The 23904-nt window shown below is 37.2% G+C and overlaps 1 protein-coding gene across 4 annotated transcripts in view; it reads right to left on the bottom strand.

Moving 5' to 3' along the window:
- Positions 1–23904, bottom strand: part of LRRC49 (leucine rich repeat containing 49) — a 160151-nt gene that overhangs the window by 76627 nt on the left and 59620 nt on the right. For all 4 annotated transcript variants that reach the window (XM_003818539.5, XM_055098938.2, XM_055098937.2 and 1 more), the window contains one exon: positions 11125–11272. In XM_003818539.5, coding sequence (XP_003818587.1) covers positions 11125–11272 — 148 coding nt within the window. The remainder of the gene's footprint in view (positions 1–11124; positions 11273–23904) is intronic.

The following is a 23904-nucleotide window of genomic DNA, read 5'->3' as shown; positions in this document are numbered from 1 at the left end:
ATTAACTTTTAATAATCACATCTCATAATTAATTGAACTTGAATTTAGCAATTCCAAGTCACTTTAACACACGCTGCTAAGTCTAATCTTGTATAATACTGAATTTGTGCTAAGAATTGTTTTGCTTGATTGTTGTTATGGAATAAAGTCCAGGATGTTCAATTCATCTATTTTTTATGTTGTTAAATTCTGCTTACTTTTCTAGACTAGGCATAAACAAACTTTTTCTGTAGAGGGTCAGATAGTATGGTAAATATTTTAGGCTTTGTGAGCTGTATGTGATCTCTATCTCATATCCTTCTTTGTTGTTCTTTTTTTTTTTTTTTTTTTTTACAATGCTTTGAAAATATAAAAGCCATTATTAGCTTGAGAGCTGTACAAAAGGCAGGCTGCCAGATGGATCTAGCCCACAGGCTGTAGTTTGCCAAACCCTGTTCTAGACTATGGAGATACTTTTGGATTCTCATTTGATCAACCAATATACCAAGAACTCTAATTTCTCTAGTTTCTGTCATTCACATACTTTACCAGAATAACAAATATTTTCTCCTAGACATTAATAAAAATGTGAATAGAATGGGCTGGAGGAAAAAAGCCTCATGGCATGCCAGTACAGATTTCTCTAAAGGCTGGCATTAATCCATTACTTCATGTTCTGTAAGTATACTTGAATCAAAAATCTATATAACCATGTCATACAATTTACTCAAAATGATGCCATAAAAGACTTTGCCAAATGCTTTGCTTAAATACCAAAACACTGTCTATAGCACTCCTCTAACAAGGTCTATTTGTAATTTCTAGGTCAGGAAACTAATTTTTTTCTGGCATGAATTGTTTTTTAGTGAGCTAATGCTGCCTCCTAGTGACCAATTCCTAAGTACTCACAAACCATCTTTTTATTTTATTTTATTATTTTATTTTTTTGAGACAGAGTCCCCTTCTGTTGCCAGGCTGGAGTGCAGTGGCGCGATCTCGGCTCACCGCAACCTCCAGCTCCCTGGTTCAAGTGATTCTCCAGCCTCAGCCTCCCGAGTAGCTGGGATTACAGGCACGCACCACCATGCCCAGCTAATTTTTGTATTTTTAGTACAGATGGGGTTTCACCATGTTGGCTAGGATGGTCTCAATCTCCTGACCTTGTGATCCACCCACCTCAACCTCCCAAAGTACTGGGATTACAGGAGTAAGCCACTGCACTGGGCCACAAACCATCTTTTAATAATGCAATTTCAATTTATTTCAGAATCAACATCAAGTTGACTGTCACAATTTGTGGAATTTATATTCTGTACTTTTGACATTAAAAAAACCACAGTGCCACAAAGTCACTGTAGCCAGACTGACTGCCTCTCTAGATTCCTCTTCTCTAAGCTCAGCATCTCTGAAAGAAAGGCAGCAGCCCCACTCAGAGCTTATAGATAAAACTCCCATCTCCCTGGGACAGAGCACCTGGGGGAAGTGGCGGTTATGGGCACAGCTTCAGAAGACATAAATGTTCCTGCCTGCCAGCTCTGAAGAGAGCAGCGGATCTCCCAGCAGAGTGCTCGAGCTCTGCTAAGGGACAGACTGCCTCCTCAAGTGGGTCCCTGACCCCCATGCCTTCTGATGGGGAGATACCTCCCAGCAGGTGTTGACAGACACTTCATACAGGAGAGCTCCAACTGGCATCTGGCGGGTGCCCCTCTGGGATGAAGCTTCCAGAGGAAAGAGCAGGCAGCAATATTTTGCTGTTCTGCAGCATCTGCTGGTGACACCCAGGCAAACAGGGTCTGGAGTGGACCCCCAGCAAACTCCAGCAGACCTGCAGAAGAGGGGCCTGACTGTTAGAAGGGAAAAAACAGAAAGCAATAGCATCAACATCAACAAAAAGGATAACCACGCAAAAACTCCATCCAAAGGTCACCAACAGCAAAGACCAAAGGTGGATAAATCCACGAAGATGAGGAAAAACCAGCACAAAAAGGTTGAAAATTCCAAAAACCAGAATGCCACTTCTCCAAAGGATCACAACTCCTCACCAGCAAGGGAACAAAACTGGATGGAGAATGAGTTTGACGAATTGACAGAAGTAGGCTTCAGAAGGTGGGTAGTAACAAACTCCTCCAGGCTAAAGGAGCATGTTCTAACCCAATGGAATGAAGCTAAGAACCCTGAAAAAAGGTTACAGGAACTGCTAACAAGAATAACCAGTTTAGAGAAGAACATAAATGACCTGATGGAGCTGAAAAACACAGCACAAGAATTTCGTGAAGCGTACACAAGTATCAATAGCTAAATCGATCAAGCAGAAGAAAGGATATCAGAGACTGAAGATCAACTTAATGAAATGAAGCGTGAAGACAAGATTAGAGAAAAAAGAATGAAAAGGAACGAACAAAGCAGCCAAGAAATATGGGACTATGTGAAAAGACCAAACCTACATTTGATTGCTGTACCTGAAAGTGACGGGGAGAATGGAAGCAAGTTGGAAAACACACTTCAGGATATTATCCAGGAGAACTTCCCCAACCTAGCAAGACAGGCCAACATTCAAATTCAGGAAATACGGAGAACACCACAAAGATACTCCTCAAGAAAATCAACCTCAAGACACATAATCATCAGATACACCAAGGTTGAAATGAAGGAAAAAATGTTAAGCACAGCCAGAGAGAAAGGTTGCGTTATCTACAAAGGGGAGCCCATCAGACTAACATTGGATCTCTCTGCAGAAACCCTACAAGCCAGAAGAGAGTGGGGGCCAATATTCAACATTCTTAAAGAAAAGAATTTTCAACCCAGAATTTCATATCCAGCCAAACTAAGCTTCATAAGTGAAAGAGAAATAAAATACTTTACAGACAAGCAAATGCTGAGGTATTTTGTCACCACCAGGCCTGCCTTACAAGAGCTCCTGAAGGAAGCACTAAATATGGAAAGGAAAAAACAGTACCAGCCACTACAAAAACAAACCAAAATGTAAAGACCATCGACACTATGAAGAAACTGCATCAACTAACGGGCAAAAAACACCAGCTAGCATCATAATTACAGGATCAAATTCACACATAACAATATTAACCCTAAATGTAAATGGGCTAAATGCCCCAGTTAAAAGAAACAGACTGGCAAATTGGATAAAGAGTCAAGACCCATTGGTGTGCTGTATTCAGCAGACCCATCTCACATGCAAAGACACACATAGACTCAAAATAAGGTGATAGAGGAAGATTTACCAAGGAAATGGAAAGCAAAAAAAAAAAAAAAAAAAGGAGTGGTTACAATCCTAGTCTCTGACAAAACAGACTTTAAACCAACAAAGATCAAAAAAGACAAAGAAGGGCATTGCATAATAATAAAGGGATCTAATGCAATAAGAAGAACTAACCATCCTAAATACATATGCACCCAATATAGGAGCACTCAGATTCATAAAACAACTTCTTAGAGACCCACAAGGAGACTTAGACTCCCACACAATAATAATGGGAGATTTTAACACCCCACTGTCAATATTAGACAGATTAACAAGACAGAAAATTAACAAGGATATTCAGGACTTGAACTCAGCTCTGGAGCATGTGGACCTAATAGACATCTACAGAACTCTCCACCCCAAATCAACAGAATATACAGTCTTCTTAGCACCACATCGTACTTATTCTAAAATCAACCGCATAATTGGAAGTAAAACATTCCTCAGCAAATGCAAAAGAATGGAAATCACAACAAACAGTCTCTCGGACCACAGTGCAATCACATTAGAACTCAGGATTAAGAAACGCACTCAAAACCACAAAACTACATGGAAACTGAACAACCTGCTCCTGAATGACTACTGGGTAAATAATGAATTTAAGGGAGAAATAAAGAAGTTCTTTGAAACCAGTGAGAACAAAGACACAACGTACCAGAATCTCTGGGTGCTAAAGCAGTGTTTAGAGGGAAATTTATAGTACTAAATGGCCACAGAAGAAAGTGGGAAAGATCTAAAATTGACACCCTAACATCACAATTGAAAGAATTAGAGAAGCAAGAGCAAACAAATTCAAAAGGTAGTAGAAGACAAGAAATAACTAAGATCAGAGCAGAACTGAAGGGGATAGAGAACGAATGACCCTTCAAAAAATCAATGAATCCAGGAGCTGATTTTTTGAAAAGATCAACAAAATAGGTAGACTGCTAGCCAGATTAATAAAGAAGAAGAGAGAGAAGAATCAAATATACACAATAAAAACTGATAAAGGGGAGATCACCACTGATGCCACAGAAATACAAACTACCATCAGAGAATACTATAAACACCTCTATGAAAATAAACTAGAAAATCTAGAAGAAACAGATAAATTCCTGGACACATATACCCTCCCAAGACTAAACCATGAAGAAGTTGAATCCCTGAATAGACCAATAACAAGTTCTGTAATTGAGGCAGTAATTAATAGCCTACCAACCAAAAAAAGCCCAGGACCAGATGGATTCACAGCTGAATTCTACCAGAGGTACAAAGAGGAGCAGGTAGCATCCCTTCTGAAACTACTCCAAACAATAGAAAAAGAGGGACTCCTCCCTAACTCATTTTATGAGGCCAGCATCATCCTGATACTAAATCCTGGCAGAGACACAACAACAACAAAAAAAGAAAATTTCAGGCCAGTATCCCTGATGAACATCGATGCGAAAATCCTCAGTAAAATAGGGGCAAACCGAATCCAGCAGCACATTAAAAAGCTTATCCACCACGATCAACCCAGCTTCATCCCTGGGATGCAAGGCTGGTTCAACATACTCAAATCAATAAATGTAATCCATCACATAAACAGAACCAATGACAAAAACCATATGATTATCTCAATAGATGCAGAAAAGGCCTTCGATAAAAATTCAATACCGCTTCATGCTAAAAACACTCAACAAACTAGGTATTGATGGAACATATCTCAAAATAATAAGAGCTATTTATGACAAACCCATAGCCAATATCATACTGAATGTGCAAAAGCTGGATGCATTCCCTTTGAAAACTGGCACAAGACAAGGATGCCCTCTCTCACCACTCCTATTCAACATAGTATTGGAAGTTCCGGCCAGGGCAATCAGGCAAGAGAAAGAAATAAAGGGTATTCAGATAGGAAGACAGGAGTCAAATTATCTCTGTTTGCAGATGATATGATTGTATATTTAGAAAACCCCATCATCTCAGCCCCAAAACTCCTTAAGCTGATAAGCAACTTCAGCAAAGTCTCAGGATACAAAATCAATATCCAAAAATCACAAGCATTCCTATACACCAATAATAGACAGAGAGCCAAATCATGAGCAAACTCCCATTCACAATTGCTACAAACAGAAGAAAATGTCTAGGCATACAACTTACAAGGGATGTGAAGGATCTCTTCAAGGAGAACTACAAACCACTGCTCAAGGAAATAAGAGAGGACATAAACAAATGGAAAAACATTCTATGCTCGTGGATAGGAAGAATCAATATAGTGAAAATGGCCATACTGCCCAAAGTAATTTATATATTTAATGCTATTCCCATCAAGCTACCATTGACTTTCTTCACAGAATTAGAAAAAACTACTTTAAATTCATTTAGAACCAAAAAAGAGCCCATATAGCCAAGACAATCCTAAGAAAATGAACAAAGCTGGAGGCATCATGCTACCTGACTTCAAACTATACTACAAGGCTACAGTAACCAAAACAACAAGGTACTGGTACCAAAACAGATATATAGACCAATGGAACAGAACAGAGCCCTCAGAAATAATGCCACACATCTACAACCATCTGATCTTTGACAAACCTGAGAAAAACAAGCAATGGGTAAAGGATTCCCTATTTAATGAATGGTGCTGGGAAAACTGGCTAGCCATATGCAGAAAGTTGAACTGGACCCCTTCCTTACACCTTACACAAAAATTAATTCAAAATAGATTAAAGACTTAAACTTAAGACCTAAAACCATGAAAACCCTAGAAGAAAACCTAGGCAATACCATTCAGGACATAGGCATGGGCGAAGACTTCATGACTAAAACACCAAAAGCAATGGTAACAAAAGCCAAAATTGACAAATGGGACCTAATCAAACTAAAGAGCTTCTGCACAGCAAAAGAAACTATCATCAGAGTCAACAGGCAACCTACGGAATGGAAGAAAATTTTTGCAATCTATCCATCCGACAAAGGACTAATATCCAGAATCTACAAGGAACGTAAACAAATTTACAAGAAAGAAACAAACAACCCCATCAGAAAGTGGGGGAAGGATATGAACAGACACTTCTCAAAAGAAGACATTTATGCAGCCATCAAACATGAAAAAAAGCTCATCATCACTGGTCATTAGAGAAATGCAAAGCAAACCACATTAGAGAAACGCAAATCATGCCATTTAGAATGGTGATCATTCAAAAGTCAGGAAACAACAGATGCCGGAGAGAATGTGGACAAATAGGAATGCTTTTACACTGTTGGTGGGAGTGTAAATTAGTTCAACCATTGTAGAAGACAGTGCAGCAATTCCTCAAGGATCTAGAACTAGAAATACCATTTGACCCAGCAATCCCATTACTGGGTATATACCCAAAGGATTATAAGTTATTCTACTATAAAGACACATGCATACGTATGTTTATTGCAGCACTATTCACAATAGCAAAGACTTGGAACCAAAATGCCCATCAATCTTAGGCTGGATAAAGAAAATGTGGCACGTATACACCATGGAATACTATGCAGCCATAAAAAAGAATGAGTTCATGTCCTTTGCACGGACATGGATGAAGCTGGAAACCATCATTCTGAGCAAACTATTGCAAGGACAGAAAACCAAACACCGCATGTTCTCATTCATAAATGGGAGTTTAACAATGAGAACACATGGGCACAGGGAGGGGAACATCACATACCAGGGCCTGTTGGGGTGTGGAGGCAAGGAGAGGGATAGCATTAGGAGAAATATCTAATGCAGATTATGGGTTGATAGGTGCAGCAAACCACCATGGCACCTGTATACCTATGTAACAAACCTGCACATTCTGCACATGTATCCCAGAACTTAAAGTATAATCAAAAATAATCAAATAAATAAATAAAGCAATATTGCAAAAAAAAAAAAGTTACTTCATCTTACCTTTCAGCTGCTCCATTATTCTATAACCCTACCTAGACAAAACTCTCAGTGGTTCAGCGATTTATTCAGTGCTCTAGATTAAGGACTGCCAAACTCTAGGCCACAGGCCAAAGTCAGCCACCTGTTTTTCTAAATAACATTCTCTTGGAACAGAATCATGCTTATTCATATATGTATTGTCCATGCCTTTTTTCATACTACAATGGGCAAACTGAGTCGTTTCAACAGACAATATGCAGGCCCCAAAGCCTAAAATATTTACTATCGGGTCCTTTATAGATAAAATTTGCCAACCCTTGCTCTAGATGTGGGCCTGAGTTCCAACTTATTTATTTACCTATCCTAAGCTTCACTTTTATCTTATTAATCTTTATGCTAATCTTTACAAACTAAAACCCCTTCTTCTGAAGAAAGATAAAGCAAAATAGGAGTTGAGGCCAGTGATAGATGGCATCATATTATCTCTTGCCATTCCTCTGGATCAGATTCCCAGACTCTTACTCTGATTAATCTCCTTGCTTCTCATCTCATCACCCATCGCATCCTCTCCGATCCATCTTCAAGGCTGAACCCAGAAAGACAGTCTTCTTAATAGGCAAATCCAATTTAACTACCTTAAACTCTTCAAGGGTTTCTCCTATTATGTCCAAGACAAAAATCTAAACTCCTTATTGTGATATAAAATGCCCTAGCCCTTGCCTGTCCTTGCCTGTCAGACATAGTTGTCTCCCTCTATGTCCCTCAGCCATGTACACTCAATGCTTAGCCATGTTGAACTCCTGTCAGCTGCTATATTCTCTCAGCTTCCTTCTGCATTTTGCATGCCTTTATTTTCCACAAATACATCCTCCTCCTTCTTTACCACTCTTAAAGTCTTGAGTCAATTATTTTCTCCTTTGGAACTTTTCTGTTTTTCAGGTAGACTTGGGATTGCTTTGCTCTTTGATATCATTTTGCCCTGGGTGTGTGTTGACAAAAACATATATCTCTATTGATCCATCTAGTAATCTTATCTCTCTAGATTGTCATTTTGCATTGTAATCCAGCTGCATGGTTGCCTCTGCAGACAACTGCAAGTAACTTTAGGGCATGAACTGTGATTTTGATCTTTTCATCTCTACTGTCTAATATATATCCTAGTACAGAAACTCGTGAGTTCAAGATACCTAATAGTCTCAGGGATTTTTTCACAGTGCCTCTAGGCCAAAAGAAATATGTGACAACTCTGTTTACTAAGTAGTTTGGTCCAAACAATTTAATAAGTATTCATGGTCTAGCACTTTAGTAGCAATTAAAAAATAATATATGTAAATAGAAAGAAAAAATATTTTATATCATTTTTAAATAACCACAACTACTTATCAATGGAATGTGTACAACCAGGAGGACGTTATACAATTTCTCAAACAGAGAATCACACTGGACACTGCCATCCCCATTTCCTGTTCGATACTGATTTTGGCAAGGTATTTATTTTTATTACAACAACTACTGAAAATTCAGCTTTTCAAAGATAGGAAGTGATTGAAACAAATATAGTGTGAGGTCATGTTGAAATGGTAAACTATTTGAGCTACTAATTTGCCCACAGTTTCAGAGATGTCAAATCTCACTGTGTTTCCCCTGGAAGTTAAAAATCACTCCCTATGAGTTCACTGCAGCATCCTCTGCACGCAGTTTAGGAACCACTGCCCCAGTGCACAGAAGTTCATTAAATATTTGTGTAATCCAGCACAGTGAGAATGTTTATATGGTAATTTACACAAAAATTCAATTAAGATATTGTTTCTTAAAGAGAAAAAATAGTTACTGGCATCAGCAAACTTTTTCAGCCAGATAATAAATATTTTGGGCTTGTAGGCCACATAGTATCCATAGCAACTACTTGACTCTGCCATTGCAGCATCAAAGCAAACATAGATAATACATAAATGAATGGGCATCACTGTGTTCCAATACAACTTTATTTACAAAAACAGGTAGCCAGCTCACAGGCTGTTTGTTGACATTTGTTATCAAAAGTCCTTTAAAAAGGTACAGCTTCCACACTAAAGTTACTAAAAAGTTATAAATAAAAGATGAGACTAAATACCATAAGTCCATATAGATATGAATGAATGAATAAATTTACATTTTTATGAGGAATGGGATTACAAAGGGAAAAAGAGAATCTTCACAAAGAAAAGCTTGGCAGAAATCATCCTAAAGTAAGCATCCTCAATAAAGAGATAAATATGAAGAACATGTTGTAAGACATGCTGGTCTAAGATGCAATGAGAAGAATACAAAATCACTGCTATGATATTAATGCCAAAAACCTATAAGTAAAAATTAATCATGAGGAAACATCAAAAAATCTGAATTGAGGGTCATTCTACGAAAAAACTAACCTGTAATTTTCATAAATATCAGTCATGAAAATCAGAGAAAGACTGAGAAATAGTTCCAGAAAAATGATGACTTTAGAGACATGACAACAAAATTCAGCTATAATGCAATGTATAATTTTAAACTGCATCTTTTTGCTGTAAAGAACAATATTGATATAACTGGTAAAAGTTCAATGTGGTGTGAGAATTAGATGCTAGTAATCTGTAGGTGCCAGGCAAGAAAGAAGAATGGTTTCTGCCTTTAAAGACTATATATTGTTTGGGTAGACAAGACTGACAAATAAATTCACTATGAGGAACATACCATATAATTAAGTACTAATTTATATAAACGAGTTAGCTCTAAATCTTATCCCACTCATCTCAACCTCATTAGAAAGAGCAATTTAAGAAGTAGCATAGATGCTTAACTAAGAAAGACATGGAGATAAGGGTAAAGAGTCACCACAAAAATATGAAACAGTGTTGACACTATAGAGCTGAAATAACTAAGAGGACAAAGAACCATAGCTCCACCATGGAATAGAGAGAGGCAGAACCCTAGAAGACCTCTGGTATCCATCAATTCATCCACACTTTTAGCTATTAGCTAGCCACCTTAGAGGTCCACAGTATTGCCAAGGCATAAATGAAAACTGCACACATTGTGATGCTAATATACAAAGAAATAGGTCAGTTGGCAACTGCATAAACCTAGGTGATCAACAGAATTCACATGAAAATCAGCAGTCCAGAAGAGAGAAAATAGGTAGAGGCTTAGGATATTTTTCTAGGTCAGAGACTATCAAACTGAGATTATTAAAATGTGTTTTCTCATAACAAATAAACCTGGTCAAAGAAACAAAGTTAAACAAGTTTATTTAATTACAGAACTTCTTGGATCCTATAATATGCTAATACACATTGTATACCTAAAAAGAGGGGGATATTATGCACAGCATTTCACTTAGATCAGAAACCATATTAAAACATCTAAGTGTAGAAAATATCTTAACATGGAGATACGATGAATAAAAAGAGGTAGCTACTTTGGGAGATATAACATCAACAATAACAATTACATACAAATGCCTCCTAGGAGCCTCGCAGTCTAAGGTGTAGTACCTTATTTTCTAAGGTGTAGTACTTTATTTCATCTTCGCGACAAACCTATGACTTAATTCTGATCCCCATTTTACTTTGAGGAAAATGAGGTATACAAAGATTAAATACATTGCCAAAGGCCTATCGTTAGAAAGCAGTCAAGCCAGAATTCAGACGCAGGCAATCTGGCTCCAGTGCCCATGCTCTTAACCACTACGCTACGTAACTTAAAGAAATTCTCACTCATTCATTTCAAAATAAATTATTATTTGGATATTAAGCAAGAATGAAAAATAAACATGATGATTAATTTAAACAGAAGGCTAGGAATTTTAAAAGTCTTGCTCAGTTAAACTTGGGAAGGGATCAGGCAGTAAAAACTACATAATTGCAATTATGAAGTATACAATCATGATAACCCATAGTTCACTAAAATTAAGAAGCATTTCAAGCAAAGAATATGCATCCCAATTTCCTAATCCACACTAAGGACAACAACATGGTGAACACTTTGGAAGGGTTCTCACCGTGATTCTCTTCATATCTAGCTGGCGCAGCTGCATCATATTCTGAAGGACAGTGTGTTTGTACCATGACTCTTGAGCTATGGGATTGCCATCAAAGGTGATGTCCGAGAGGGAAGAAGAGTCAGCAAGGCAGGAAACACTGTCAAAACTGCAGGAGAGACAGAAACCACTGGATTATTCTGAGGCCTTAAGATAATACTTTCATTTTTAATAGATTTTATTTTTAGCACAGTTTTAGATTTACAGAAAAATTGAGAAGATAGTACAGAGTTCCCCTATACCCCATACCCAGTTTCCCCTATTTTTAACATCTTGTGTTAGTATAGTACATTTGTTACAATTAATCAACCAAAGTAAACATGTTCTTAGTAGCTAAAGCCTGTATTTTATCCAGGTTTCCCTTAGTTTTTACCTAATGTCCTTTTTCTGTTCCAGGATCCCATGGAGGATACCATATTACATTTAGTTGTCATATCTCCTGAGGCTCCTCTTGGCTGTGACAATTTCTCAGACTTGCCTTGTTTTTGATGAGTTGACAGTTTCGAGGAATACTCATCAGTTATTTTGTAGGATGACCCCCTATTAGGATTTGTCTGATATTTTTCTCATGATTAGATGGGGGTTAAGATACCTACTTTTTTTTTTTTTTTTTTTTTTTTTGAGACCAGGTCTCACTCTGTCATCCAGGCTGGGTTTCAGTGGTGCAATCATAGCTCATCCTAACCTCAAACTCTTGGGCTCAAGCAATCCTCCCACCTGAGCAACCCAAGTAGTTGGAACTACAGGTATGTACCATCATGCCTGGCTAATGTTTTACTTTTTATTTTGTCTACAAAATAAAAAGCGTCTCACTATGTTGTCCAAGCTGGTCTCGAACTCCTGTTTAAGCGATCCTCCCACCTTGGCCCCCCAAAGTGCTGGAATTAACAGGCATGACCACTATGCCCAGGTGGTATATATTATTAATATGACTTATTACTGTTGATGTTGACCCTGATCAACATGTTCAAGGCTGAGGCTGAGGTTATGTTCTTCAGGTTTCTCCAATGTAAAGTTACCATTTCATCCTCTCCTTTTCATACTCAACTATTTGTAAGGAAGTCATCATGTGCAGCCCACACTCAGGGAGTGGGAAGTTAAGCTCCTCCTCCTTGAGGACACAGAGTCTGAACTCATGGATATTTATTCTATGCTTTGGGTTATTATTATCCAATACAATTTTACTATTTTGTTGTTCAAATTGTTCCAGCTTTGGCCATTGGAAGCTCTTTCAATTGGCTTCTAGGTCCCTTTGGTTCCCATCGATGTGGATTTTTTTTTTCTTTTTCTGAGCACTTTCTTACTTTCTGGCACTATAAGATTTTCTATACTCATGTATTTTCTAGACTAATTCCGGTCCTGGTCCTAGAATCGGCCATTTCTGAGGAGCCATAGTTCCTTTTATTGGAGACTAGTATTAGAAACAAAGATCTGGGGGCTAAGTGTACTTCTTGCTACTGTGGGGTCATTTCCTTTAGTCCCTCTCAGCTGACACAGCAAGAAAATATATGTGTATACAGAAACCTGTGTATATTCATATATCTATAAATATTTCTCTAAGTAACCATCTGTCCATCTGTGCCATCTGTGTCTATATTAAGCTAAAGATGAGTTTATACTGACGTCTCCAACTCTAATCCATCACCAAATGAATCATTCTAGCCTCCTTCCCTTGCTTATCTGAACATTTCTACTTCAACAAGAAGTTTGGCTTCAAACCATCAACTCTCCATTTACTTAATTATTCAATTCCAATATGTATGTATAGAGGTATCAGAATGTTTAATGTGTACCCCCAATGAGAAACAACTTTATCAACTAAAGTACAATGATTAGGTATAATTGCTTTTCCATTTAGTCTTACAGGCTCATTTCCGAAGTTTCTTAGATCAGTGCCTTTTCCCCCACCCCTTTAGGGAGGTTGTTTCATACATTTTTAATACAGTTAGATTCTCTTGTCGGTCTGCATTCCTTTCTGAGATCCTCTAAACTCCTAAGTGATTTTTTAACATTTGCATATATTAAGGCTTACTTTTTAATTATGTAAATTTCTACAGGCTTAATGTCATGTATCCACCATTAAAGTATCTTAGAGAACCGTTTCATGACACTAGAAAAATCTGCTGTACTTTAGCCATTTGATCTTCTCTCCTCCTCCCAAATCACTGGCAGCCACTAATCTTTCTACTGTCACTATAGTTCTGCCATTTCTAGAATGTCATATAATTGGAATCATTTCAGATTGACTTCTTTCACTTAGCAATATGCATTTGTTTCATCCATGTCTTTCTGTGGCTTCATAGCTCATTTCTTTTTATCACTGAGCAATATTCCATTGTATGGATATACCATAGCTTCTTTATCCATTCACCTTCTGAGGACATCTTGGCTGCTTCCAGTTTTTGTTGATTATGAATAAAGCTGCTGTAAATATTCACCTGCAACTTTTTGTGTGGGCATAAGTTTTCAACTCAAATGGATAAATACCTAAGAGTATAACTGCTGTATATTACAGTAAGACTATGTTTATTTTAGCTTTGTAAGAAACTGCCAAACTATCTTCCAAAGTGGCTGTATCATCTTGCAATCTTAACAGCTCACCATCCTCACCAGCATTTGGTATCTGTGTTCTGGAATTTCAGTGACTCCAAGAGGTACATAGTGGTATCTCATTGTTTTAATATGCAATTCCCTAATGACAAAAGATGCTGAGCATCTTTTCATATGCATACTTGCCATCCATGTATCTTCTTTGTGTTTTCAGCTCTTCTGCCTATTTTAAATTGGATTCTTCCTTCTCTTACTGTGGAATTTTAAGATTTTTTAAAAATTTGGATACAAGTCTTTTATTAGATATATATTTTGCAAATATTTATCTCAGTCTGTGGCTTGTCTTTTCATTCTCTTAACAGTGTCTTTCACAGAACAGATGTTTCTAATTTTAATGATGCCCAACTTAACAATTTTCTCTTTCATAGATCCTACTTTCGGTCTTGTATCTAAAAACTAATTGCCAAATCCAAGGTTGTCTGGATTTTCTCCTAAGTTTTCTTTAGAAGTTTAATGGTTTTGTGTTTTACATTTAAGTCTATGATCCATTTTGAGTTAATTTAGTGAAAGGTGTAAGGCCCATGTCTATATTCCTTTTTTTCATATGGACATCCAATTGTTCCATTACCATTTGCTGAAAAGACTATCCTTTCTCTATTGAATTGCTTTTGCTCCTTTATCAAAGATCACCTGAATATATTTGTATGGGTCTATTTCTGGGCCTTTTATTTGGTTCCATTGATACATGTGTCTGCTCTTTCACCAATACCACACTGTCATGATTACTGTAGTTTTATAAGGAATCTTTATTAAATAGCTTTGAAATGATTTAAACACTTAGTTTATTTACTACATGAATGATACACGTTTTGCTCTGATAAGAACATGAAGTTTAATTCCTCTCCCTGTAAGATTGTTATATCACTCCTCATCAGACCACATACATGAGTTATTGGGCTCAACGACTGGACTTTAAAAACACATATAAACCCAAGATTTTGACAGATTGATAACTTAGGCTTTGTCAGGGCTACTCTATGTCAGACACTTCTCCAAAGACCAAAATATCAGACTAGCGGGGTTGCTCTCTGTCAGCCTTTGAACTATCCTCCAAAGCCCAGTAACACTGGCACTGCTTGTTAGTGTTGAGGGACCTTGCACATTGTTATGGATGTACACTGTGGTGATCAAACCATCCCTCCTGAAACCACTTATAGAAAAGTACTCTCCAAACTTTGATTAGACTTTACATCCACAGAGGCAAGCTTCCATCCTAATTTAGCAACTAGACTTTAAAAACTGGACTCTAAACTAAATTGGAACTCATCCAATATGTGGATAATGTACTTTATCTATTGAGTATATTCCCTATGATGTTTGTTCCTGTTATTCTTCCATTCTTTGAGCATTATGAATAAAAATGATAAGCTCTTTGTATGGCAATAAACTGTGTGATTTGTGAAAATATACTTTGATCATCTGTTTATTTTAACCATACAAAACAGTCTTGCAAAAGGTTAGTGTGACTCCTCCAACTTTTTCTTCAGTATTGTGTCACTATTCCAGTTCTGGCCTTTTCATATAAACTTAAGAATTCAATTGTTGATATCTATAAATAACCTATGGGATTTTGACTGGAATTTCCCTTCCTTCCTTCCTTCCTTCCTTCCCTCCTTTCCTCCCTCCCTCCCTCCCTCCCTCCTTCCTTCCTTTCTTTCTTTCATGGAGTTTTGCTCTAGTTTCCCAGACTGGAGCGCAATGGCACAATCTCAGCTCACTGCAACCTCTGCCTCCCTGGTTCAAGCGATTTTCCTGCCTCAGCCTCCCGAGTAGCTGGGATTACAGGCATGCACCACCACAGCCGGCTAATTCTTTGTATTTTTAGTAGAGACAGGGTTTCACCATGGCCAGGCTGGTCTTGAACTCCTGACCTCAGGTGATCCGCCCGCCTCGGCCTCCCAGAGTGCTGGGATTACAGGCGTGAGCCACCGCGTCCAGCCGGGATTTTCATTTTTTAAAGAAATAATCACTTTTCTAAATAATACCACAGGGCACCTTGGTAAAACTCATTTATATTAGAGTCATTCTCATTCAGTACACAAATACTTTATAAATACTTTATTTATTCAGGCACTAAATTACCAGTACTTTATAGTACTATAAATACTTTATTTATTCAGGCACTAAATTAAATATCTCTTCTCACTGTGTCAAGAAAAGCTAGATGATATAGAATATTCATGGTATAGAAAATAATGTAGGTACTAACAAGGTTGAGGCAAGTTCTACAGCAAGAATAAAGTTCACTGCTTTTATTGTCATATTTAAATATTTCTTCTATGTTTTCCTCACACTCAAGGTAAAAAGATACCCTGCTATTAATTATTTTACCTCAGAGCTTGTCTTTACCAATCTAAAAGGTAAACCTCACAATTTATATGCAACTCATAGTGTTTGAGACATGTTTAGATAAATATTGGAAGGCATTTTTTAACAAACTAGTATATGAAGGTGAAGATGTGAGTTTATAAATTTAAACTTAATCATCACTTAAAGTATAAACAAGCTTGAACAAACATAATTTTTCCTACCCAGCATTGCCAAAATTCATTTTCTTCATCAGTATAAAAATCTCAGAACAGTTTCTGGTATTTGTGATGGCTTTTCTCTCCTTCCCCCATAGTTGTGTACATAAAGCTTGAATCAAATAAAAATGCTTCTGAAGGCAATGTTTTATTTCTTCCACTTTGTTAAAGTGAACTAACTCATCACTTTCCCTCCACAAATCTGCTTTTCTATGTGTATTTTCTACTTGATAAATGATGCCACCATCAAAACAATAATTAAGAATGGGAACTGTAAAGAGTCATGAAGGGATTTTAAGCAAGGCAGGTAATATGATCAGAATAGTATTTTAGAAAAATCACAAATTAATAACGTCATGAAGGGTATACGAAAAAGAAAAGAGATAAGAATCAAAAGCTAGTTATAAAGTAGATTGCGGTAACAGAGGTGAAAAACAGGGCTTAACATGTCAAAAACCAAGGTAGTAGTCAGGAGAGTAAAGAGGGGAGAGGTTCTATGGAAGTTTAGAGTGTAGCATGGACAGAAATTAGTAATCATTTGGATGTGATAAAGAAAGGAATCCAGAATAACTCCAAGTTTCTCTCTCAGGTGAGCAACTAGAGTTATGGTTACAAGGGTACATACTCTGTCAAAATTCATTGAACTCTACACTTAAAATGTGTGCATTTTATTATATGTAAATTATATCTTTAAAAATTAATTTACAGAGAAATTTTAAACTATAAAAAATATATATTTGACAGATTATCTTTTCATCTATCAAGTCTCCTTTTCCTGGAACACTGTTATGTTGGTGGCCAATGGCCATTAAGATACATTTCAAAAGGGTTTTCACTAAGTTTTCCTCCAACTACCATAGGATGGGCTCACTAATTTCAACCTTAAGGTGTTAACTAATGTGAAGAGCAGAGGTAACAGAGCCAGTAGATGTTGAAGAGCATTTTTTTTTCCAATACTCAACCTAACTCAATAGAATTAAACTGTAAGTTTCTTGAAGACTGGAAAGATACTGTGACCACTGCCCCAACACCTACCTTAAGACCTATCTTTAGTAAGTGTGCAATAAAGTTTCGGTGAATGAATGAAAAAAATGTGATGAACTGGAATAATTCCAAAGGGCTTATCCTTGATTAAAAAAAAAGTGAATGAGTGAATTTTCTTACACTTTTATTGGAATTATTATTTAAAGGATAACGTGATATTTAAGTAGCATTATGACCCAATATATATTACTAATTAGGCAGATGCACTTAAAAGTGAAAATAATATGTACAAAAGCATAGACAAGCTGGAAAACTTAATTTTATTATAGATAGATTCTAATTTTATTGCTATTTACTATTTATTTACAAGCCAGATTGTAGAGTCTATCATTTGTTTCTCATTGCTAAGTAGAATTTTAAACTAAAATGATTGTAACTGTTCTCAGCCCTGTCTCTCAAGTATTCCTTTGGGGAATTAAATTGATCTAATAATTGCCAATGGAATTGGTCTAAGAATGGGTGGTGTCGCACACAAAACTAAACAGTATCTTCATTTAATTAAATACAAAGCACTTTTTTATGTATAGAAGAAAACAGTATGCCCAGTATACATTATAAAGAACTTCAGAGATCTAAAAGACCTGTAGATGCCCATATGGTCTATGTCTGTAATTCAAGCACAACAAAAAAGTGGCATCAGGAATGGGAACATCACTGCAGTCCTCAGCAAGTACTATCCGGGCAACTGCTCCCACATCAGCTACTACTGTTGACACTCAGACTGAAGTCTTTATGCTTTGAATAGTTTTATTAAAGTAAAAATAAATCTGTATTTGATCCAGAAGATTCCTCACAAAATTTCATTTCCATCTGCCAGGCATTTGACCAATAACCATGCCAGACATTCCTAGAAGTTCACTGACAAAGACCATATGATTTTAAAGACATTCTCTAACCAAATAAAACAATACTCTTAAGTACAAATACAGGCTAATGATGGGTTATATTTTACCTAACCAAACAAAATCAAAAGCAGACTGTTTAAAAAAAAACCTGGAAATAAAACAGTAAGTATAGTGAAATACTGGCTTTTAAAAACAGTCTCTCTCTCTCTCTCTCACCACCCCACCTTTTTTTTTTTTTTTTTGGCAGAGGGTTTAAAAACACTCAATTGCTCTCATCTCTTTAGAGTACCAAGAATGAAAAAGCTTTGGTCCAAAGGCTGACATTTAACTTATAATTGACTTTAATCTTTTTCCAGATTACTCATACATTTGTTCTTCCCCTAGTAGTCTCCTCACATTGCCACATCTGCTTCCTATCTGCTAAAGAACCTATAGAGAAACAGTCTGTCCCTACTGACCAAAATTCATATCCCGAAAGGAAAAGAAAATATTTTAGTCCATTTTATGCTTACTTAATAAAATACAGAGAAAGAAATAAAATTCCCATATATGCATGTATCACACAGCATAGATATTTAACTAACAATTCCTAAATATCAGTCAAATTTCTCCAATTAGAAATTTTCCTCCCCTAAGTAAGCTAAGTACTTTAGAAAAAGGGCTTTTACTCTTTTATACCAGCAAGGTACCATGATCTCTGAAATAATCTTAATGAAAAGCCACTTATTTTATATTGATCAGTGAGGATTTTTCTGAATAGTTACTATTTGCCTAGAGGGCTGAAGTGAAATGGAACAATAGAATAAATCATCAAGCGTGCTCACAAGGACTGAAATATACACAACTGACAAACATAAAATAACTAGAAAGATGTATAATATATGATCAAATATTAAAGAGTAATGCACAGTTAAAGAAAAGTACACATAATACAGGTGTTTGTATTCTGAGAGAATGATGAACTAAAACTACTGGTCTCAAATGCATTCATGATCTGCTAAAAAAAACAAATGAGGACTACATAGAAAACTAAATCAATAAATAAACGTAGGAACCAAGAGAGGTAAACAGAATGTAGAAACTGACCTTTATGCTGTGATGGCATTTTGCTAAACCTAATGAAATTGAGATTTGGTTTACATGATCTTCAAGGCTGAGAGATAGAAGACAATCCTAGGAGCCACTCAAGTTGGAGAGTCTAACTAGTAGACACCTGTTGATAAATCTGGGACCCTAAGAGCAAGACCCTCAAAATTGGATTAGTTATAAACTTTCTTACTGACAGCCCCTGAAATATTGCCTATCTCAAAGCTTGGGGCTAAAACTAGAAAGGGTAGAAAATTCTTCCCTTATTACTTGTAACCACAGACCACAACTGTCCCAGGGAAAAGTCTTCAGGGGCTTTAACATCCATGGAGCTGTCATCTCCTAAGATAACAATGCCTTCTTTGGGAATACTTCTTGAAGGACATGCCTGGGGCTGTTTTACAGTTAACTTTTTTTTGATAAGTAAGAATACACTCTAAAATAACAGTAAAAATATGGTCCAGTTGGCCCTCCATATCCATGTGTTCTACATCTATGAATTCAATCAACCTCAGATTTAAAAAAAAGTAAATTCCAGGCCTCCTGCCTGCGGCATTTCCAGCCAGAGCAACCCACCCACCCATGGTTTCCCCCTGCAGAAGTGACCCTACCCACAGCACCCCCAGCTGGAGTGCCTCCCGGCCACAACGCCTCCACCACTTCTGCTGGAGCACACCTCCCAAGCCCACGGTGCCCCCTACCAGAGCACCTCCCACCCTCAGTGCCCCTGCCAGAGTGCCTTTCGCCCACAGCCCCGCCCACTGGAGCATATCCTGCCCACAGTGCCCCTGCTGCCCCTGCTGGAGCACCTACACCCATGCCCTGTCAATGGTCTGGGAACACCCCAGCCTCTCTATCCCAGCCAAAGCTCAACAGTGAGAGACCAGAGGACAAAGCTGCTGACCCAGTCCCAGTCCCACAGGGTTAGAGCATGCATCCCAGCAGTATGGAGCTGAGTCTTGCCCCCTAAAAGCATCCAGAAATGAAGTGATTCAACTATATCCAGCTTACACCACAGTCAAAAAACCCTAAGGGCAATAAAGATCATAAAAACAAAAAGCCTCACCCAAAGGACAATAACTTCAAATAATAAAGCATCATCAGCTGTCACAGAAGAAAGACCCAGCACAAGAACTCTGGCAACTCTAAAAGCCAGCATGTCTTCTTACCTCCAGATGATCACACTAGCTCCCCAGTAGTGGATCCTAACCAGAATGAAATGGCTGAAATGCCAGGCAGAGAATTCAGAATCGGGATGATAAGGAAGCACACTGAGACACAAGAAGAGGTTGAAACCCAACCCAGGCAAAACAGTAAAACAACCCAACAGTTGAAAGATGACATAACCATTTAAAAAAAGACCAAACTGAACTTCTGGAAATGAAAAATTCCAGGAATTTCAAAATACAATTGGATGCATTAAAAGCAGAATAGACCAAGTTGAGAAAAGAATCTGGCAGCTTGGCCAGGCATGGTGGCTCACACCTGTAATCCCAGCACTTTGGGAAGCCAAGGCAGGTGGATCATCTAAGGTCAGGAGTTTGAGACCAGCCTGTCCAACATGGCAAAACCCCGTCTCTATTAAAAATACAAAAATTAGCTGGGCATGGTGGCACATGCTTGTAGAGTCAAGTACTCGGGAGACTGAGGCTGGAGAATCGCTTGAACCCAGGAGGTGGAGGTTGCAGTGAGCCAAGATCACGCCACTGCACTACAGTCTAGGAGACAGAGCAAGACTCTGTCTCAAAAAATAAATAAATAAATAAATAAAAATGAAAAATAAAAACCTCACAGCTTGAAGGTCACTCCTTTGAAGCAACAAAGGAAGACAAAAATAAAGAAAAAATAATTTAAAAAAATAACGGAATAGCTGAGAAATAGGGGATTACAGAGAGACCAAACCTGTAACTCATTTGCATTCCAGAAAGAGGAGAAACAACAAGCAACCTGGAAAATGTATTTGAGGATATAGTCCATGAAAATTTTCCCAATCTTGCTTGAGAGGGTGATATACAAATTCAAGAAATTCAGAGAACACCTGTGAGATACTATGCAAGATGATCATCCCCAAAGCACAGTCATCAGATTCTCCAAGGTCAATGCAAAAGAAAAAATCTTAAAAGCATCTAGAGAAAAACTTACAAAGGGAACCCTATCAGGTTAACAATGGACCTTTTAGTAGAAACCTTATAAGCCAGAAGAGATTTGGGGTCTGTTTTCAATATCCTTGAAGAAAAGAAATTCCAACCAAGAATTCCATATCATTCCAAACTAAACCTCATCAGCAAAGGAGAAATGAAATCCTTTTCAAACAAGCAAAGCTAAGGGTATTCATTACCCCTAGACCTGCCTTACAAGAGCTTCTAAAGGAAGTGCTAAACATGGAAATTAATGAATGATACCTGCCACCATAAAGACATACTTAAGCACATACTTCATTGATATTATAAAGCAACTATATGATCAAGTCTACATAATAGCCAGCTAATAGCATGATGACAGGATCAAATCCTCACAGTCCAATACTGACCCTGAATTTAAATGGACTAAATGCCCCCACTTAAAAGGGATAGTGTGCCCAGTTAGATAAAGAAGCACAAACCAACTGACTATGGTCTTCAAGAGACACATCTCACAAGTAACAACATATATAGGCTCAAAGTAAAGAAATGGAGAAAGATCTATCAGGCTAATAGGAAACAAAAAATGGGTAGCTATTCATACATCAGATAAAACAGGCTTTAAACCAACAATGATCAAAAAGGACAAATAAAGGGCATTACATAATGATAAAGGGCTCAATCCAACAAGAACACTTAATTATTTTAAATATATACACACCCAACCCAACAGTGGAGCACCCAGATTTTAAAAAAAGTTCTTAGCGATCTGTGAAGAGATTCAGACAACCAAACAATAATACTCAGGACTTCAACCCCCACTAATAGCATTAGACAGATCATCAAGGCAGTAAACCAGCAAAGATATTCCGGACTTAAACTTGACACTTGACTAACTGGACCTAATAGACATCTACAGAACACTCCAACCATCAACAAGAAAATATACATTCTTCTCATCTGCACATGGCACATACTCTAAGACTGACTACATGCTCAGTTATAAGGCAAGTCTCAGCAAATTCAAAAATCAAAATAAAATCAACCACACACTTGGACAACAGCACAATAAAAATAGCAATCAATATTGAACAGTCCAATAATGAGTTCAGAAATTAAATCAATAATAAAAAGTCTACCAACCAAAAAAAGCCCTAGACCAGATGGATTCACAGTTGAATTCTACCAGATATACAAAGAAGAGCTAGTGCCAATCCTACTAAATTTATTTCAAAAAATTGAGAAGGAGGGACTACTCTCTAATTCAGACTACAAAGCCAGCATCATTCTGATACCAAAGCCCAGCAGAGACACAGAAAAAAAAAAAAAAGCTTCATGCCAACGTCCCTGATGAACACAGATGTAAAAATCCTCAACAAAATACAAGCAAATTCAGAAGCACATCAAAAAGCTCATTCATCATGATCAAGTAGACTTTATTCCTGGGATGCAAAGTTGGTTCAACATACACAAATCAATAAATGTGATTCACCACATAAACTGAATTAATAATAAAAACCATATGACCATCTGAATAGACACAGAAAAGGCCTTCAAAAAAATTCATCATCCCTTCATGTTAAAAACCATCAACAAATTAGGCATCAAAGGAAAACACTTCAAAATAATAAGACCCATATAACATAAACCTATAGCCAATGTCATCTTACTGAATGGGCAAAAGCTGGAAGCATTCCCCTTGAGAACTGGAAAAAGACAAGGATGCCCATTTTCACTGCTCCTATTCAACATAGTACTAGAAGTCCTAACCAGAGCTATCAGGCAAGAAAAAGAAATAAAAGGCATCTAAATCAGGGAGACAGAAAGCTAAACTGTCTATCTGCATGGACAATATAATTCTATACCTAGGAAAACCCATAGACTCCATCATAAGGCTTCTAGAACTGATAAACAACCTTAGTAAAGTTTCAGGATACAAAATCAATGTAAGAAAATCAGTAGCATTTCTATACACCAATAATGTCTAGGCTCAGCAAAATCAAGAACACAATCCCATTTATAGTAGCCAGAAAAAGAATAAAATACCTAAGGATACAGCTTACTAAGGAGGGGAAAGATGTCTACAATGAGCAATACAATGCATTGCTGAAAGAAATCAGAGGCAACATAAACAAATGGAAACACATTCCATGCTCATGGATAAGAAGAATCAACATTGATAAAATGACCATACTACCCAAAGCAATTTACAGATTCAGTGCCATTCCTATCATACTACCAATGTCATTTTTCACAGAATTAGAAAAAAACATTATAAAAATCTATATGGAGGAACCAAAAGAGAGCTAGAATAGCCACAGCAATCCTAATAAAAAGAATGAATCCAGAGGCATAACATTACCTAACCTCAAACTATATTACAAAGCTACAGTAACTGAAACAGCATGGTACTGGTATGAAAACAGAAACATGGACCAATGGAACAGGATAGAGAACCCAGAAATAAAGCCACACACCTACAACTACCTGATCATTGACAAAGTCAGCAAT

This window comes from Pan paniscus, chromosome 16 (assembly GCF_029289425.2).
Source record: "Pan paniscus chromosome 16, NHGRI_mPanPan1-v2.0_pri, whole genome shotgun sequence".
Taxonomy (NCBI): domain Eukaryota; kingdom Metazoa; phylum Chordata; class Mammalia; order Primates; family Hominidae; genus Pan; species Pan paniscus.
Note: the sequence above shows the minus strand (reverse complement) of the source record. Positions and strands in the feature narration are given on the sequence as shown.